The sequence below is a fragment of the Miniopterus natalensis genome, chromosome 1 (genome assembly GCF_054644295.1).
Source record: "Miniopterus natalensis isolate mMinNat1 chromosome 1, mMinNat1.hap1, whole genome shotgun sequence".
NCBI classification, from domain to species: Eukaryota; Metazoa; Chordata; class Mammalia; order Chiroptera; family Miniopteridae; genus Miniopterus; species Miniopterus natalensis.
The window spans coordinates 51612498-51632333 of record NC_142081.1 but is presented as its reverse complement, the minus strand read 5'-3'; the positions used below and the strand labels follow the sequence as shown (position 1 = coordinate 51632333).

Here is a 19836-nt window from a genome sequence, read left to right as displayed (position 1 = left end):
TAATTAGCAATGCAGAGAGATAACACATTAGGTTTAAAAGGCAAGTTATAAAACATTACTTTAAAATAGGATCTCAATTTTGTAAATAAAGAAAGATACATAGCCCTAGCTGGTTTGGATCAGTGGTTAGAGAGTCAGCCCATGGACTAAAGGGTCCTGGGTTCAATTCCGGCCAAGGGCACCTACCTCAGGTGTAGGCTCGATTCCCAGCCCCAGTCGGGGCGCATGTGGGAGGCAACCAATCAATGTCTCTCTCCCACATCGATGTTGTTCTCCCCCGCCCCTCACTTCCACTCTCTCTGAAAAGCAATGGAAAAAATGTCTTCGGGGTAGGATAAAAAAAAAGAAAAGAAAAATACACATATACACATACCTGGAACAGTGGGATTATAAATTTCATATTATTCTTTTTCCTAATCTAATTTTAGAATAAGCATATATTCTTTGTGTAATAAAAAGTCACATGAAAAATTAAGAAAATTAGTAATCTAAGTTTACTAAAATAAATTTCTGGTAATTTCCAATAATGTGTTTTTCTCATTTTATTCCCTAAACATAACGGATACAACAGTTTATATTATATTATAAATAATCTAATTTCTTAGAAATCACACCTATTTCATATGTATTACATTTAAAAACTGGAAAACTTATTTCACTTTCAAAATATTAAACCATGGAAATTGTAAAGCAATTACATAAGTTCACTTATATCAATTATCTTGATATCTTTATTCTTAAGAATCAAAATAGTAATTTTTAATTAAAACAATAAAAGTAAAATTTAATCCTCATGAAACAAGCAAACTATTTTTAATTACAACTAATTTCAAGAAAAAGTAAAACTACATTTACATGTTTTACTAATAAAAGCTGCTTACTCCTATAGATTTTCACATTTGACACACAAAATGAAAGAATTAAAATTATATTATTTACCTAAACTACATGTCTGAGATCATTACTATCTGTATTTGGCTTCTGAGTGGCATAAAATGAGTGACTTAACAAGCATAAAATAAGTGATATTTCTTTGCTATTAATTTTATCATTACACGTACCACGTGCATTATCTGCATCTTAGTTTATAAACTCCCACCAGACACACATATCTTCAAAATTCGTTTACCATCTTAAACTATATACTACCTCAAGAGCGTGTTGTATTCTGTCTTTGTGTCTTCCAGCATGAGTGAGGTTGCCCGCAATGCTGGAAGTAGTGGTCTCACAAATCTGCTCACCCAAAAGACAGTCTTCTGGTAACAAGGTTTCTGCCCAGAGCCGGCAGACACCATCAAGGCATGAAGTTAACAACACATTACAGACAGAGCCTCTAATAACAAAGGGAAATAAACAAAGGTTACTCTGAGTATCAACACTACCAATTAATTAAAGGCTATTAATACTTGGTTCTTCACATATAGATGACATTAGTTCAAAACTAACAGTATGACCTATGTGTAGTTATTTTTCCAACAATGGAATGGATTTCCACTGCTATTTCACACTTTCATCAAACCCCATTCATTACCTGCTCATACCTGCAAGGTGGGAGGTTGGATATAGGGCTGCTGCAATCAGTTACCATAAAATATGAACAACCTATCTTCCCCTGACATTCACCTTAATTCATTAAAATCACACCTAAAACAGCTAAGCTAAATGACAGTTATAGTATGCTTCCAACTGCTTTAGAAATCACACTGTATGGAAAAAGAGTGGTCAATTAAAGAGCTTGAAATCATACACAGTATTGCTGTGAGCATCATAAAAATCAGGACATGGTCTTGACAAAAAGGAAACAGAAATTAATGCCAGATTATACACGTGCTGCTTTGAAAAGTAGGCTCTGGAGGAACATTAGTATCTTCTAAACAAAACAAAAAGCAAAAGAAAACCTAATCATTGCAAATTACAGAATGACCACAATAAAAGATCATTAAAAGTTATTAAACCACATGGCTTAGGGCAGCAGCTGCATCATTTTGCATCATCTTTCTTATAATCTAAATGATTACTAATAGGTAAACAAATGAGCATCTTCTCAATAAAACTATAAAGAGAATATAATTTCAAACTATAAATCAATTTCAATTAACTTAAAACAAGCAAATGTCACAGTATCAAGTAGCCAAAGCGACTTAACTCCTTGTCATGAGAAAACAAAAACAAAAATTCTCCCTTTTAAAAAATGCTTACACAGAATCTGAGTCAGTCAAAGGTAAAGTATTTTGCAGACGTTTTCAACAGATGCCAATAACTTAAGAAAAAATGAACCTTTTATTTAGATTCCAAAAATGTATAAATTCCCTGTGTTATCATTTATTGAGCACCTCTGCAATGTGTGCTGTATTTCCCATTAGCTGTAAACAGTTCTCAGATATATTTAGCAGATGAAATAACCCTCTCTCACGAATAAATATAGGTTTCTAAGCACGCTTTCATAGAACTGTATATATAATACAGGAATCATTTGTTTGAGCTGTTTTATACTTTATTTATTCTAAGTACTTTCAAAATAAAAGATGCTATAACAATGAGGAAAAACTTATAAGAAATCCTTTAAGAAGTCTCTGTTGATAGCCCTAAGAAAAACCTGGCTACTTTATTCACTCACTGTAGGTGACATGCTTTCCCACCATGTGTATTTCTGACAGTTTATTTATGTTTTAGTTCCCCTCAATGTGTTCTTTCCTGTCACTTGAAAACATTTCCTTCCTAGAATCTTCAACTACTGCTGCTCACAATACCAGCTAACACTGCCTGAGTACATACCATGCACAAAGGCCTGTACTAAGCATTCACATGCACGAACACATTTTAGTCTCACAACAATTCCCTGAGGTAGGTACTGTTACTACCCTCATTCTACACAGAGAAAAATGAAGGCATAAAGAACTTCAAAAATTTAGTAGCCTTGATGGTTGGAGCATTGTCCCGTACACCAAAAGGGTGGCAGCTTTGATTCCTGGCTGGGGCGCATGCAGGAGGCAAACGATCAGTTTTTCTCTTTGTCTTTCTCTTTTTCTTTGTCTTTCTCTTTCTTTCTCTTCCTCTTTCTCTTTCTCTTTCTCTCTCTCTTTCTCTCTCTCTCTTCCTTTCTCTAAATATCAATTAAAATTAAATGAAAAAAAATTTAGCCAAAAGCTCATAAAGCTAGTAACAACAGCAGCAGGATCTGAATTCAGGAGTTGACACTAGAGCTAATGCTCTTAATTGCCACCATGTTAATGCAGTAAAAGGAACTTTGTTTTTATTATTTTTATAAACATGTAAGGATACAAACTGAAGTTATATTTATCTAACCTGGGCATATACTTGCTAGTTTTACGCCATGAAAAACCTGTCACAGTTCGAGGATGTGCCAAATAAACAAAGGAAAATTGGGTAGACGCCTGTTTCCTTTTCACTTCGTGATGATCCTGAGGTATAATTGAAGACTTCCATCCAGTCATAGGGTACCACACTTTCAAAAGACAGTCATCCTGCAAAAATATGTAGGTCAGCATAAAATTAATTTGTACATACACAATTCAATATTTAAGTGGTTTGAAGAAGCTTTAAAACTAATCTACATATACAGGGTGTCCCCCAAAAATGTATACATACTTAAACAGCTGGTAGCTGTTAAATGAAAATGAAATGTATTTTAATAAACACCGTCTTTATAATTACTCAAAGTGTGTGTATACATTTTGGGGGACACCCTGTATATATAAAACACTAATGTGTGATATATATTACAAAACTAATGTGTACTATATGTATATAGTACAAAGCCAAATCTAAAATATTTATTATTCTACAGAATACTATTCTTGAAAAATACGTGGGCCATTTGCTCATTATCAATCTTCACTGCATAATGAAATTTTCAAATACAGGCCGATGCCAAATTCCACCATTTAAATATACATGGGTAATTGTAGAGGAAGATTCTGAAACCAGATGCTAGCCCCTTGGATAAGATAAAGAATAAGAAAGATGCCATGTTATCAGTCACTGTGATCATCCTTTCCTTTTTGAAGAGATCTGTAAGGGTGAAACCAACCCTGGTTAAATGTGAATTGATTCTTTCTAAGTCAGGAATCAGCAAACTTTTCCTGTAAAGGGGCAGACAGTAGGTTAGCCTTTGCGGACCACACAGCCTCTGACACAGATTCTTCTTGATTTCATCTTACAATCCTTTAAAAATGTAAACCCATCCTTAGTTCATGGCCACAGCGTTCTAATCTCTACTCTAAATGATGAGATGGCATTTAGGCAGTTGTCAGGAATCACCTCTATGCCCATATAAAATATTTACAGGGATAAAAATAGGCACTGACTTTATCATTTTACTTAGTTCTAACGATTTTGTTAGAGGCCTAATTATATCTTATTTAACAGGCACTATCTACTTGATAGTGCTTTACCATTGGTGGTAGAAAGTGCATTAAGGAAAATAATAAATGTTATCACTTATGCAAAAATATCAATCTCTAAGAAACAATGAAATTATGTATTCCTGAAAAGTGTGTATAGGTCCAAATATTTTTATCTGGGCTAGATAAACACTCTGGTTTTTCCTTCTTGGTACTCATTCTCAATTTATACTACATAATTTCTGATTCCAATAATGTTTCATTTATTTGAATATCTGAATTATAGAGCAAATCTTTTAAAGTCTTTACTCTGAGACAACCACTTAACAATGAATGTACTAGATGCTTTCCTCTAAATACCTTCTTTACCTTAGCATCATTTTCACCTAACCAAATTTACTGCACAGTCTATGGCAATGGTTTCAGACTATGTACCATAAAAACCCTACAGGTACCACAGAGCCCCTTAGGAGTCATAAAGGATAGAGAGAGGGCCTCCACAAGTAGGCAGCATTTTAACCCCTTTTCCCATTCCCAGCAGCCTCCCCACTTTCACCTGTTACTACCTAAATCTCAAAAACCACACAGAAGTCAAGTAGAAATCATTACTAGAATGATAGCTAAAAATTCCTAAATATTTTAAAGCTAAACAAAACACTTTTAAGTTACAAGGGGAATTTTAAAATATGCTGAACTGAAATAAACGTAAAGCAAAATATCAAAATTTGGGGCTTGCAGCTACATTAGAGCTTAGAAGGAAATGTATAGTTTTAAGTGCTTGTATCAAAAAAGAACAGTCTTAAATCAATGGTCTAAGTAAAAGAGCAAAGTAAACCCAGGGTAAGTAGATATAAGGAAGAATGAAAACCATTAAAATAAAATACAAAAATATAGAGAAAGCAACAAAATCAAAAGGTTTAAAAAAAAAAAAAAATCAACAGAATTTATAGTCTTCTATCTAGAGTGGTCAAAAATATTTAGAAAGAAAACACAAATTACTATCATCAAGAATGAAAGAGGGGACATGACTACAGATCCTACAAACATGAAAAGAATGATGAGGAAATATTTTGAACAATTTTATCCCAATAAATTAAACAATTTAAGTTAAATGGACATATTCCTTGAAAAACAATTTTGAAAACTGACAAAAGAAGAAATACAAAACCTGAATAGCTCTACATCTACTATAAAGATGCTGACTTCAGAATATGAGATCTCATAAAAACAAACAGAACAAAACTAAAACTACAACTAAAACCCTAGGCCCAAATGGTTTCATTGATGCATTTTACCAAACATTTACCTATCTACACAAATTGTTTCAGAAAATTGAAGAAAGGGCCTCATTATATAAGACCAGTACAAAACCAGACAAAGACCTAAGAAAACTATAAATGAATATTTTTCATGAACATAAATTTGAACATCTTTAATAAATTATTAGCAAACCTAATCCAGTAATATATTTTTTAAAAATCATGACCAAGTGGAGTTTATTCTAGCAAAGCAAAGGTTTAACATTTGAAAAATAATCAGTGTAATTCACCATATTAAAAAATAAAAAAGAAAACCTGTACAATTATCTCAAAACAGTTGACCCTTCAACAACATGGGGGTTAAAGGTACCAACACCCACCCCCGCAGTCAAAAATCCGTTTATAACTTCTGACTCCCCCAAAACTTCAGTTGTTCCTCAGTATCCGTGGAATATTGGTTCCAGGCCCACATGTGGATTCACAAATATACCGTTGAAAATATACTGTTTTTAATCTGCGGTTCGTTGAACCTGTGGATACGAAACCTGGGGATAAAAAGGACCATCTATATATTTATTGATAAAACTCTGCATATAAGTAGAGTTCCACACAGTTCCAACCCATGTTGTTCAAGAATCAACTGTATATGTAGCAAAAGCATGTGACAAAAGTAAACACTAATTCATGGGAGGAAAAAAAGTTCTCAGTAAACTAGGAACAGAAAGGAACATTCTCAATTTGTTCAAGTACATCTACAATAAACCTACAACTTACATAAAATTGTGAAAAACTGAATGCTTTTCCCATAAAACTGGGAGCAATGTATGCTCCCGTTAATTCTATTCAATGTTGTATTAAAGGTCCTAGAACTTGAAATAAATTGGGTAAGGGAAAAAAAGTTAAAGGCATATAGATTAGAAAGGATGAAGTGAAATTGTTTTTATTTGTAAAATCCTAAGAAATCTAAAGAAAAACAAAACACTAAAACTGATAAGCAAAGCCATAAGACTAAAAACCCAAACTCAAATATAAATTCTATTTCTCTATAGCAGCAATAATTGGAAATGTAACTTGTTTAAATTTTACATTAGGAAGATAAAGACTTCTACAGTGAAAACTAAAGAACATTACTCAGAGAAAGATGATCCAAATAAATATGGATCCGAAGACCAAATGTTACTGATGTCAATTCTTCCCAAACTAATCTAAAAAGATTCAATGTAAACATAATAAAAAAATCATAGTAGGCTTTCTCATAGAAACTGACAAGCTTATTCTAAAATTTGCATGTAAATCAAAGGACCAATACTACCAATGGCACTTTGGAAAAAAAAGAACCAAGTTATAGGACTTACATTATCCAATTTCAAAACTTACTATAAAGCTACAGTAGTCGAGACAGTGTATTATTAGCATTAGGATAGATATACAGATCAATGGAACAAAACAGAAAGGCCATTACAGATCCACACACGTATAAAAAAATTGGTTTTCAAGAAAGTTGAAGGTAATTCAATGGAGAATGTCACTTTTTCAAAAAATGCCACTGTAGTATCTTGATCTCTGTTTGGAAAAAAATTAAGTTCAAATCAAATACAAAAAACTACATCAAAATATAAAACTCAAAACTATAAAGCTTCTAAAAGAAAGCACAGTATATCATCTTTGTGACACTGAGGTATACAAAGATTTCTTAGATCTAGGACACAAAAAGCACAAACCAATATAAAAAATTAATAAGCTGGAACCCTTCAAAATTAAAAACTTCTGCATGACAAACACACTGTTAAAAATAAATAAAAAGGCAAGTCACAGACTGAAAAAAAACATCTGCAATGCATTGCTCTTTCAATTATACAAAAATATGCAAAAAACTCTTACAATCCAATAATAATGAGGGAACTAACCCAATTTTTTAACTGGCAAAAGATAAACACTTTACAAAAGAGATTATACAAATAGCCAATAAACACATACACAACATCACTAGAAGACAGGGAAATTCATACTAAAACCATAAGAAAACACCACTACACAACTATTAGAATGGCTAATGTTAAAAAGGCTGATGATGCCTTGGCCGGGTGGCTCAGTTGGTTGGAGAGTCCTCCCGTAAACCGAAAAGGTTTCAGGTTTGGTTCCCGGTCAGGGCACATACCTAGGCTTCGGGTCCAACTCCCCGTCGGGGCGCACACGGGAGGCAACAGATCAATGCTTCTCTCTCACATTGATGTTTCCCTCCTCTCTTCCCTTCTTCTCTCTCTAAAATCAATAAAAACATATCCTCAGGTGAGGATTAAAAAAAAAAGGCTGATGATACCAAATGTTGGCAAGAAAGTAGAGCAACTAAAATTATTCAATTGCTGGTGTAAATGCAAATGATAAAACTTTAGAAGAGTTTGGCACTTTTCTGTAAAGTACACATGACCACCAATTCCACTGGTAGGTTTTGTTTTGTTTTGTTTTGTTTTCTGTTAATCCTCACCTGAGGATATTTTTTCCATTGCTTTTCAGAGAGAGTGGAAGGGAAGGAGAGAAGGGGGGAGGGAGAAACATCGATGTGAGAGACATATCAACTGGTTGCCTCCCGCAGCAGCTCCGACAGGGGCAGCAAGTGAACCCAACCCAGGTATGTGCGCTTGAGGAGGAATCGAACCCACAATTCTTCAGTGTGCAGCCAACATTCTAACCACTGAGCCACATCAGTCAGGGCTACTAGGTATTTTTTACCCATGAGAAATGGAAACAAATGTCTCCACAAAGACTTCCAAGTAAATGACCATAGTAGCTTTATTCATTTTAGCCTAAAGCTCCAAACAACCCAAATGTCCATCAAAAGGTAAATGGATAAACAAATTGTGATATATCCATATAATGAAATACAACTCAGCAATAAAAAGAACTACTGATGCACAGAACATGGATGAATCTCAAAACATTATAGTAAGTGCCAGAAGTGAGACACACAAGAGTACAAACTATACAATTTCATTTATATAGAACTCCAGGGAAGACAAATCAAATCAGTAACGATAAAAAGAAGAGTAGCTATTATCTGGCACTAGAGATGAAAATGAGAGTTAATTGGGAAGAAGTAAAAAACCACCCGAGATGATGGAAATGTCCTGTAACTTTATGGTGGCGGTGATTATGTAGATCTATAAATTTGTGAAAACTCACTGAACTGTACACTTAAAATACATTTTATGCTAACTGTACCTCAATAAAGTTAATTATAAAAAGGAAACAGCACAAGACTAATGTACAAGGATGTTCATATTTAATAGCAATAGAAAAAATTGGAACTTTAATGTTCATGAGTAGTTGTGTGGTTAAACTAAACTATGGTACATTCATTCATTCATACATCACCTTTAGAATACAGATATGCTGACACAGCAATCTATCTACATATGATATGTTAAGTGAAGAAATCAGCTTAAAGAATATTATTTCATTGCAGTATACATGTTCATGCACACACACCTCTATCTGTTTTACAAAGGCATTAAAATGTCTGAAAGAATATATATTAAATAGAAAGCAGTGGTCACTTTTCTATTGGGGACAGGGCTTTTTTTGGTAGAAGATTTTTATTCTTTGCATGTTTCTGTACACATTATATTTTAAAAGTAAGTAAAAATATTTTCATTTTAAAGGGGGGCAGGGAGTTGATAAGCTAACCCTGAAATAACCAAAGCACAATTTAAAAACAGAGAAGCAGTCTCAAGAGGAAGAAAAGTTTCTGGGAACATTCTGTAGCCTTCTCCTTCACTTCATGACAAAAATCACCCTCCCCCAAAATTCTTCTCATACTAGCCCTTATAAAGCCCAGTTTTTTACTCAAAAGGGTAATCCTCTATTAAAGAAGAACATTCCTGGAGCAAACAATATTTTAAATCACCTTCAAATTTTACAAAATAACCAACTGTTACAGAAAGTGTTCAGATATAAGCAGAATTTAAATAAACACAATGCAAGCAAACTGCCCCCAAAACAATACTTGACCTGAAGATTTAATCATATATCTTGTGGGGATAAAAGTTTCTTTAATAAGTAAAACTTTAAGCTTAGGTAAAAGTTAAAATACTCTTAAGCCCAAGAAAAATTTATTTTACCACACTTATAAAAAATAGATCTTACCACTAAAAGTACTCAATGAACTGTAATATTAAAAATCCTGAAGGTAATTGAATTTGAGTCCGACAACATGAACTGAAACCCTGCCATGTGTAGCGGAGGCGATGGAAAATGCCTTCTAGTGGTAGATCACACAATTACCATCTGTTTCATCAAGTCAGACAAATTTGACTTTATTAACAGAAGCAGAACAGATTGTTGAGGGGGCAGGAGGGAATGCCAACATTACAAAGTTAGTTTCTGTTCTTTTAATCAAGAGGATCTTAGTTAGATGTGGTATCTTATTAAAAAATGTGAGGAAATAAGCTTTTAAATCCATGACACATTTTATGAAGCCCCAAAGGATCTTTACCATTAAGGCAGTCTTATCTTTCCATAAGAATTATTAAACACTTAGCTCTTAGGAGAATTGAATATAAGAAGCTTAGGTAAATGTGAGTAATACAATGAAAAATATACCCAATAATCAATTGGTAAGGTTGTGTGCCACAAAATTCAAAGAAAGAAGATGGTGTATACAAACATAAGTGCCTTTAAGATGCTTAAAATCTAGTTGCCCTATTTAAGATGATGTGCTTTTAGTCTCATTATTTTTGTTTGAAGTACAAAGGCATCTTTCAGATTCATTAAGGATAAAAGTTCATATACTCAGATGTTCAGACAATGAATACTCCTTATCTTTCATGAGTAATTGACTTTAAAGTACCAAGTGACCTTGTCAAAAGACCACATATCCTAAAATAGTCTCAAAGTTCAGCCAGTTGTGATACGCAGCTGAGGCAAACATCACACACTGGGTAAGCAAAGGGAGATTATCAGAAACATTAAGAGTAAGAGGGAAATTAACTATAGAAAGAGAAGAATCTAGAAAATAAACAATACTTTTTGTAAATATTTTAATAGTTCATTGGTCTCATTTAGGGAACGGTAGGCAGCCTATAATTTATATCAATATACTCTTCTTAAGTCAATCCAATTACATGTATTTCAATATACTTCACAAGAACCAATTATTATATTTGATCATGTCCAGATACAGATTTATCAAAGAGCCAAATTTCACTGAGCAAATTCAGTGGCTTTCAGATCCATTTCAGACAAAATCAGTCTGTAACATACAAATGGATAATGGTGTACTATTAACTGCCTGTGCACTATGGAATGCTCACATGATTCATTCAAATAACAAATATTTACTGAATACCGGGACTATGGAAACTGTTGGGGATATGGGTGGGACAAGGGAAGAGACAAAGACAAACATATTGCCTACTTGCACACAGTTTATATTCTAGAAGGGAAGACAACAGTAAATAAGAATACAAATTATTATTTTAATTATAATAATGATAAGTTCTAAAAATAAAAAACATACTATGAGAATATTTAAGAGACATTGTCTGGGAGGTCAGAGGTTTCCTTAAAATAGTGATATTTAAACAGAGTTGAGATACATGGAAGATGGCCATACAAAAAATCGGGAAGGATGAGCATTCCCCACAGAGAGAATAGCATGTGCAAGGCCCTGAAAGGGGTAAAAAGCTTGGCAACTCAAGGGTCTAAAAGGTCATCAGTAGGCATATCAGTAGGCATTATAGTGGAAAGAAGCTGGAGAGGCACACAGAGCTATATCAGACAGCAGAGTCTCCCAGACCATGGTAAGGACTATGGTCTTGATCTTATGAGCAATAGCGGTCATGAAAGGATTGTGAGCAGGCGAGTGCTATGCTCAGGTAACCCTGGCCGCTGTGAGAACACAGGATTAGAGGGTGGCTGCTGGACATCCAGTTAGGAGACTACTGTAAGGGTCCAGAGGTAAGAAGACACTAACTTGGTTAGAGGCAGTAAAGAGGCAGAGAAGTAACTTTCCTCCTACAGACCTCAGTTTCTTCCTATGACCTCTAAGGTCACTAGAATCCTATGATTCTAAAAGTGGTTCAGTTTATATCTTAATTTGTGCAAACAGGTAGACCTATCCTTTCCACACATGTTCAAACATTCTCCCATGTGTTCTAGTTCATTTAACAGAATTATAACTATTCCCTCCTCCTCAAATTTTTTTCCTTCTGATTTCTCTAATACCACATGCTCCTGGTCTTCCCTCTTAGTGGGCCTCCCTCTCAGCATCTTTTGTTAAAAATAAAAAACATCCTATGAGAATATTTAAGAGACCTGACATTGTCTAGGAGGTCAGACAATGTACACTTTCCACCAGGTTTTTTCCACTTTTTAATTTTCAAGGATTCTGGAACTTCATCCTGAGCCTCATTATCTTTTCCATCGCACATTTTCTCCATAGTTAATTTCACCCAGACCCATAACTTTAAACACTGTCTTTTGGCTAATGAATTCAAACTCCCTATCTCTAACTCTGACTCTGACCTCTCCAGGAAACTCCTGACTATCCTGTGTGACACCTTAACCAGGAAGCATCTAAAACTTGACCTCGCCACTATACTCCAGCTCTTGTTCTTTAACAAGCCCTGCTAATTCCTATGTCAGAGCAATTGCACTTGGTGTTCCCCTGGCCAAAAGTACTCTTTCCTCTGCACTTCACACAGTTCTCTTCTTCCTATTATTCAGTTCTTAAAGATATTTCCCCAGAAAAACCTGTCTAAAGATCACCCACTCTTACAGACATCAAGTCACAGTACTTACTACATCATCCTATGTTAATTTTCTGGATAGCATTTAATATATACAATGTTTCTCTGTCTTTCCTCAAGTTAAGTTACATGAGAACAGGAACCTTGTCTCTCCTCTTTATCAGGAGATTGCACATAGAACAGTTCAGGATACATGGTGGTGTTCAAAAAATACTTGCCAAACAAGTGAAGGTTGTTAATTTCAGGTAAAATTTCAAATTAGTTTTCCCTAAAAAAATGCACTATCAAATAGAGACAAATATAAATATATATATGTGTGTGTGTGTGTATATAGTATATTAGAGTCTGTCGTAATACGAATACAACTGTGACAGATTCTTGTATGCCTTACAAATATAGTTTGCTAGAATTATGAAATGCATTTTCTTGGACAAATTAGTTCCATGAGAAAAAGGGTATCAGACACAGTATATGTCAAAGTACATGTTTTAAGGAAAACATAAGTGTATACAATACCTGTCCATAATCATAGTGCCATTAGTATTATTTGGAAGAGGGTAGGAAAACATGCTTCAAATGATGCACAGTGTACAGGACAATATCCAAGCTGCTGTAAGAGCAATGACCAACTGGGAATGTTATAAAGCTGCTTCCAATATGAATTTAGAGTGACTTTCTGGTCACACTGATCCTATACTAAATCATCATGGTTTACCCACTATGGACTCCTTAAAACAAAGGACTGACTAACTTTATTAATCATTCATGAATATATGGTAACCCTAAGAAATATGAGTAGCAAAAAAGAACAAATCTGTAGGTAGGCTTTTTCACAGTCAAGCTTTAGGAGTAATGAGATACTAGTTTTTAAAGATTTAAGGTGGCTGCCTAGTTTTTTCCTGGGATTCTGCTAATAGTTTTCCTTTATTAACCTTCCTTTTCAGACTTAATGAAAAAAATCTTCCTGTATCTCTACATTCTATAGATTTTTTCCATTTTTTAAATTTTTTTAATCCTCACACAAGGCTATTTTTTCCATTGCTTTTCAGAGGAAGTGGAGGGGGGAGAGAAACATTGATGTGAGAGAGGCACATTGACTGGTTGCCTCCCACATGCACCCCAAAAGGGGCCAGGGATAGAGCCTGCAACCGAGGTACCTGCCGTTGGCCAAAACTGAACCTGCGACCCTTTAGTCCTTGGGCCGACGCTCTAACCACTGAGACAAACCAGCTAGGGCTATACTTTTTTTTTTTATAGATGACTAAACTGGCTTATCAAAATTTTCAGTGTTTTGTTTTTAAAATCTAATTTAATTTTTTTCTTCTAATTTATTTATTTTAATCTGTATTTATTTTCTCCTAGTTTCCTTTGGCTCCTTACTTTCTGCCTTGCCAAATTGTTTAGGCAGCTCTATTATTTGTCAGGGGGAGGAGGGGGGCAAGGGAAGGAAGAGGTGGAGAGGAAGAGCCAGAGGTGGAGAAGGAGGAGGAAACAGGAGAGGAAGAGGAAGCCCACATGGCAAGGAACAGCAGGCAGCCTCCAGGGCCTGAAGTAGGCTCCAGCCAACAGCCAGCAAAAAGCCAAGCCCTCAGTCATACAAAGAAAGAAATTCTGCCAACCACCTGAGTGATCACAGAAGAGTATTCTGCCCTAGTCAAACATCAAGGTAAGAATTCAGCCCAGCTGCCATCTTGGTTGCAGCCTTTGGAGTCTGTGATCACAGCATGCAGCTAAACCATGCTCAGACAGCTAGCCCATAAAAGCTCAGATAGCAAATGTGTAGTTTTAATCTGCTAAATTTGTCGCAATTTATGCCATAACAAAACACTAAAACAGACTCCTAGTGATAAGTGTTACGACTAAAATTAAGGCAAAGGGAATACAAAGTACAGTAGGAGGTGGAATACAATTTTAAAAGGGGTGCTTAGGGAGAGTCTCACTGGATGGTGACATTTAAGAAATTAAGGGAAGCCAGGCCGGGCATGACTTAGCAGTTGAGCATCGACCTAGGATCCAGGAGATCGAGGTTCGATTCCCGGTCAGAACACATCCCCGGGTTGTGGGCTTGATCCCCAGTCAGATGCATGCAGGAGGCAGCCGATCAATGACGACTCTCCCATCATTGATGTTTCTCTCTCTCTCTCTTCCTTTCTGAAATCAATAAAAGATATATTTTTTTTAAAAAAAGAAAGAAATTAAGGGAAAAAGCCATGCAGGTCTCTGGAGGAAGGAGTTTTTTAGGTAGAGGGAACAAGCTCTGTTCAGAAACAACAATGAGCATGTGTCTGGAGTCAAGTTTGCAAGGAGAGTAACAGGAGAGAAGGTTAAAGAAGTAATGGGGGATCTGGTAAGTATGGGGCCTGGTATGCTATCATAAAGACTTGGGCTTTTACTAATGAAATGGGAAATCTTTTCACAGTTCTGAACACAGGAATGATGTGACTGGACTTATATTTTAAAAAGATCCCTCCAGCTGCTAGTTTGAAAATACAGTGTACAGGAACACAGCAAAAGTTGGCAGACCAATTAAGAATATAATAACACAAGTGATAAATAATGGCGGCTTCAACCAGATTATAACAATGGAGATGGTAAAGAAGTGAGCAGACTGTGGATATATTCTGAAGGTAGAGCTATCAAGAAGCAGACTGGGGATGGAGGGTGGAGAACAGGAGTTCCATTCTAGACATGTTTACTTGAAGATGTGTATGAGCTATATACAGGGGTGGGCAAAAGTAAGTTTACAGCTGGTTACATGAAAATAATACAATAATTAATAAATAATAACACAAGAGTAAACTGTTTCAGGTACTCACAAATGTAAACACACTTTTGGCCACCCCTGTATATATATAAGTCTGGAGATCAGGGGAGATGTACAGGCAATAGATACAAATGTGAAGACACGAGACAAGATGAAATTGCCAAGGGAATTCATATAGTCAGAGAAGAGGTCCAAAAAATCAGCCCTGGCATCTTCTAACATTTAAAAATAGTGGAGATAAGGTGATACCAGCAAACTAAGGAGGGGCAGCCAGAGAGTTAAGAAAATCAGGCTCTAGCTGGGTACCTCAGTTGGTGGGAGTGTTGTCCCAATATGCCAAAGTTGTATATTCATTCCCAGTACAAGAATCAACCAACGAGTGCATAAATGGGTGGAACAACAAATCGATGTTTCTCTTTCTCTCTCTCTCTTCTCTTCTCTTCTCCTACCCCACCCTTCCTCTCTCTCTAAAATCAATTTAAAAAAAAAAAAAAAAAAGGAAATCAAAAGAGTGTGCAGTGTCCTGGAAATAAACTGAAGACAGTGTTCAAGGTGGAGGAAGTAGCCATGTTAAATCATACTAACAGGTTAAGTAAGAACTAACTAACCACAGGATTCCGTAACAGGAACTCACCAATGACAGTTTCAGAGGAGTGGTGGTAAGTAGGCACCACAAAAAATGAGAAGAAAATCTTGGAGACAGCAACTATAAGCAACTCGTTCAAGGTGCTATAAGGAGAGCGGGGAAATGTGGCAGAAGCTGAGGGAGAAGGTCAGGAGGGAGTTTTTGTTACGGTTGTTGTTTCTTTGCTTTAGAATGGGCAAGATTATAGCACATCTGTTATGCTATGCTGTGTCAGTCAGTTCAGGCGGCTATAACAAAATACCACAGACTGAGTGACTTAAACAAAGAAATTTATTCTCTCAGAGGCTGAAAGTCTGAGGTCAGGGTGCCAGCACAGTCATGTTTTGGTGAGAGCTCTCTTCCTGACTTGCAGAAAGCCACTGTCTTGCTGCGTCTTCATGTGGTAGAATAGAACAAGCTCTCTAGTGTCTCTTCTTCTAAGGGACTATTCCTATCATGAGGGCCACCCTCATGACCTCATCCAACCTTAATTACCTTTAAGGCCCCATTTCCATATACCATCACATTGGGGATTAGGGCTTCAACATGTGCTAACGTGATGACCCAGAGGAGAAAACTAATTGAGAGGAGAGACTACTGCAACAGTGATGTCTCTGAGTGATCAAAACAAATGGCATCTAGGACACAAGAGAAGAAACTAGCCTTGTACAAAAGCACAGATAGTCCTGCCCTGGCCAGTTGGCTTAGAAGTTAGAGCATCAGGCCACAGACTGAAGGGTCCTGAGTTTGATTTCGGCAAAGGTCATGTACCTCGGTTGCAGGCTCCATCCCCAGCCCCGGTCAGATGAGTGTGAGAGGCAACCAATTGATGTGTCTCTCTCACGTCTATGTTTTTTCTCTCTCTCTCTCTCCCCCTTCCACTCTCTCTAAAAAGCAATGTAAAAAATATCCTCGGGCACAGGCAGCGTGGCTCAGCAGTTGAGCAAAGACCTATGATTCAGGAGATCCTGGTTCAATTCCCAGTCAGGGCACATGCCAGGATTTTGGGCTCTATCCCCAGTAGGGGGCGTGCAGGAGGCAGCTGATCAATGACTCTCATCATTGATGTTTCTATCTCTCTCTCCCTCTCCCTTCCTTTCTCTGAAATCAATAAAAACATTTTTTTAAAAAAACACCCTGGACAGTTTTTCTCAGTGGTTAGAGCATTGACCTGAGAATCAAAGGGTCCCAGGTTCAACTCCTGGTCAAGGGCATGTACCTGGGTTGCAAGTTCTCTGCAGCAGGGCACTGTGGGAGGCAACCTATCAATGTGTCTCTCTCACATAGATGTTTCTCTCCCTCCCTCTCTCTCTCCCCCCCCCCCTTCCACTTTCTCTCTGAAAAAAAATCAATGGAAAAAATATCCTCCAGTGAGGATTAACAAATACATATATATATATATATCTCCTCAGGTGAGGATAAAAAACAACAGACCACAGAGAGTTCGTCCATAGCAACACAAAGGAAGGCAGAACAAATAGGCACAAATGTAGGGAGATGAACAAATATATGTAGGCGGTGGGAACTCATCCAAGTTCTCTTATGATTGCATCAATTTTTCAGGCAAGAATCCATAGAAACAAATGCTGAAGTGGGTGAGTGGACTGTCATAAGGGAATCTACCAATACCCATGGCACAGAGCTTGGTTTTAAATAGCTACAGAGACAACACAGAGTCCATGCAAGGTGAGCAGTCAGATCATAACACCAAAACAAAAACAAAAAACTGTTAAGGACTACCCCTAAATGAAAGGATGAAATTAAGAAAAAAACCTCTCAGAAAAGGGATATGGTGGTAAAGAAGGGTCCACCTGCACCTGGGCTCTGAGCGGAAGAAAATATCTCCCCTGGGCAACCATAACCGAAAAACAGGCCTCATGAGACCCAAACTCACACTATCTGTATGACATAACTTACACCCTGAGAATTTAGTTTGAATTGGGTGTGCCCCTAGGTGCCTGGTCGAAGGTATATAAACCTTTTCTGGAAGAACGCACTTTCAACACAGGCCTCAAAGAATCCCCACAAATGCACTTTCAATGAGTACTTTCTCGGTGAAATACAAAGCTAGCTTATATCATGCTTTGATATCCAGCGCACCTAGGTTAAAATCTCTACTCTACCTTTAGATTAGCTATGGATTTTAGACCTCAATGTGGAAGATAAAAAATAAAATGTCCAGATTTTAGACCAGAGGCTCTTTGCCTGAGATCCTCTAACCCAAGGGGCCAGTGACTAAAATTCAAGACATAAAACATATCAACTGGATCCTCTTACGCTTTGGCATTTTAGTTCAAACAGCATCTACCATGTCTTTGCCTGAGGTTTTCTAGTTGTGTGAGTGCTGAGAATTAACACCCTGCCCTTACCAGCCCTCAACCAATGACTAACATGTGTAAAGAACATGTATGAGGAACATGATGTTGTGAGGAATACTGGCTCCCAGAGTTAGTTACGCAGAGATTTAAGTTTATTAATCGTCTGCATGATAATATACTCTTAATTCAGCACCTTTACTTCCCAGTCTCAAATCCAGTATATTTCTTTGTGATCATTCTCCATATTACTTACTTATACTAGAATCCTTGTTTTGGGGTCTGCTTCTTCAGAAATCAAGAAAACTAAGACCCAAAATTACCATGAATTTGAGTAGGGGGAAAAACAACTATGTTTCTATTTTTATAACTGTCAATTATAAAATTACAAATGCTAAAGTTCACTTAGGATATAAGCAAGCCAAAGTAATAGCAGTACATGTGACTTTATCTCTAATAAAAATTACACATGTATTAAAATTATATTATAGTTCTGCAGATATCTCAAAGTAGTTTGTATACTCACTACTTTGAAATTATGTGTTATTACTTAGTTTACTGCTAAACTACTACACATGATTACAGTCTTTCTGTCAGTAATGTTGTACATTCTTCCTATTTGTAATGCCATCAACTGTTGAGCAACTGCTTCTGTGTCAAGTAATTATGCAGCCACAGAACAGTTAAGCTGAGTGCTCTATAGTTAGAGATTAATTCAAAAGCCTTGGGTAAATTGTGCTGATATTAGAAAACCAATCCTCACCTTATAAAGTGTAATACAGAAGTTTTAATTCTATAACAACAATACAATTTAACTTTAACTTGTGATTTTTAAATTTAATTTTGTTACTAAATGCATTAATTTAAAAGTACATTATGGCTATTATCACAAATTTATCTTTAAATATCTTGAGGTTGTATTTCAATAACTGTATGGTATCATTTTTACAAGTTCAAAACTATGCAAAACTAAACATTATTTGAGAATTCATACATGTGACACTATAAAAAAAAACACATAATAAAATAAAACATAAAATTCAGGATTCTGGTTGCCTGGGTGGGAGGGGAAGGAGGAGGTACAAGCAGGAAGATAAGGAGTCCATTAGTTTTATGTTCTTTGTCTCAGATTGGGTAATGGGTACATGTGTATTTGTTTAATTATTATATCTTATATGTTCATAATATATTTATAATTTAAAAAGGAGCATTCATAGAATAGGAAAAAAAATTCTTGAAAATTAAAAATGTAATAGCAGAAAATAATTATTCCACAGTTTAAGCTGAAAAATCTCCCAGAAATTAAACAAAAACATTAAAAAATTTTTAAATATTTTAATTAAAAAATAAAAAAGATGAAAAGATAGAAAATGGGAGGGGAGGGAAGCAAATCAGAGGATCAGTTTTAAAAAGATCCACATCTTCCTTGGCTGGTGTGGCTCAGTTGGTTGGAGCATAGTCCCATATACCAAGAGGTCAGGGGTTCAATTCCTGGTCAGGATGTACAGGAGGCAACTAATTGATATTTCTCTCTCTCTTTCTCTTCCTCCTTCTCTAAAATCAATAAAAACATATCCTCAGGTCAGGATTTGTTAAAAAAAAAATCCACATCTGAATAAGGGGAGATCCAGAAAGAGAAAAAAGACAACATGAAAGGAAGGAAATAACACAAAAGAAATCATAAAATAATCTCCCTGAATGAAGGACATGAGTTTTCAGATTGAACAGGCCCACCAAATTACCTGCACAAAAAAGTCTTTATC

General features: G+C 36.0%; 1 protein-coding gene across 6 annotated transcripts in view; it reads right to left on the bottom strand.

Moving 5' to 3' along the window:
- DMXL2 (Dmx like 2) overlaps nucleotides 1–19836 on the bottom strand; it is a 130311-nt gene that overhangs the window by 76126 nt on the left and 34349 nt on the right. For all 6 annotated transcript variants that reach the window (XR_001604129.2, XM_016224780.2, XM_016224792.2 and 3 more), the window contains exons 7-8: nucleotides 3307–3485; nucleotides 1150–1333 (exon numbers count right to left, since the gene is read on the bottom strand). Coding sequence is in view for 5 of the 6 variants with exons in the window: in XM_016224780.2 (XP_016080266.2) it covers nucleotides 1150–1333; nucleotides 3307–3485 (363 nt within the window). In the remaining variant the exon portion in view is untranslated. The remainder of the gene's footprint in view (nucleotides 1–1149; nucleotides 1334–3306; nucleotides 3486–19836) is intronic.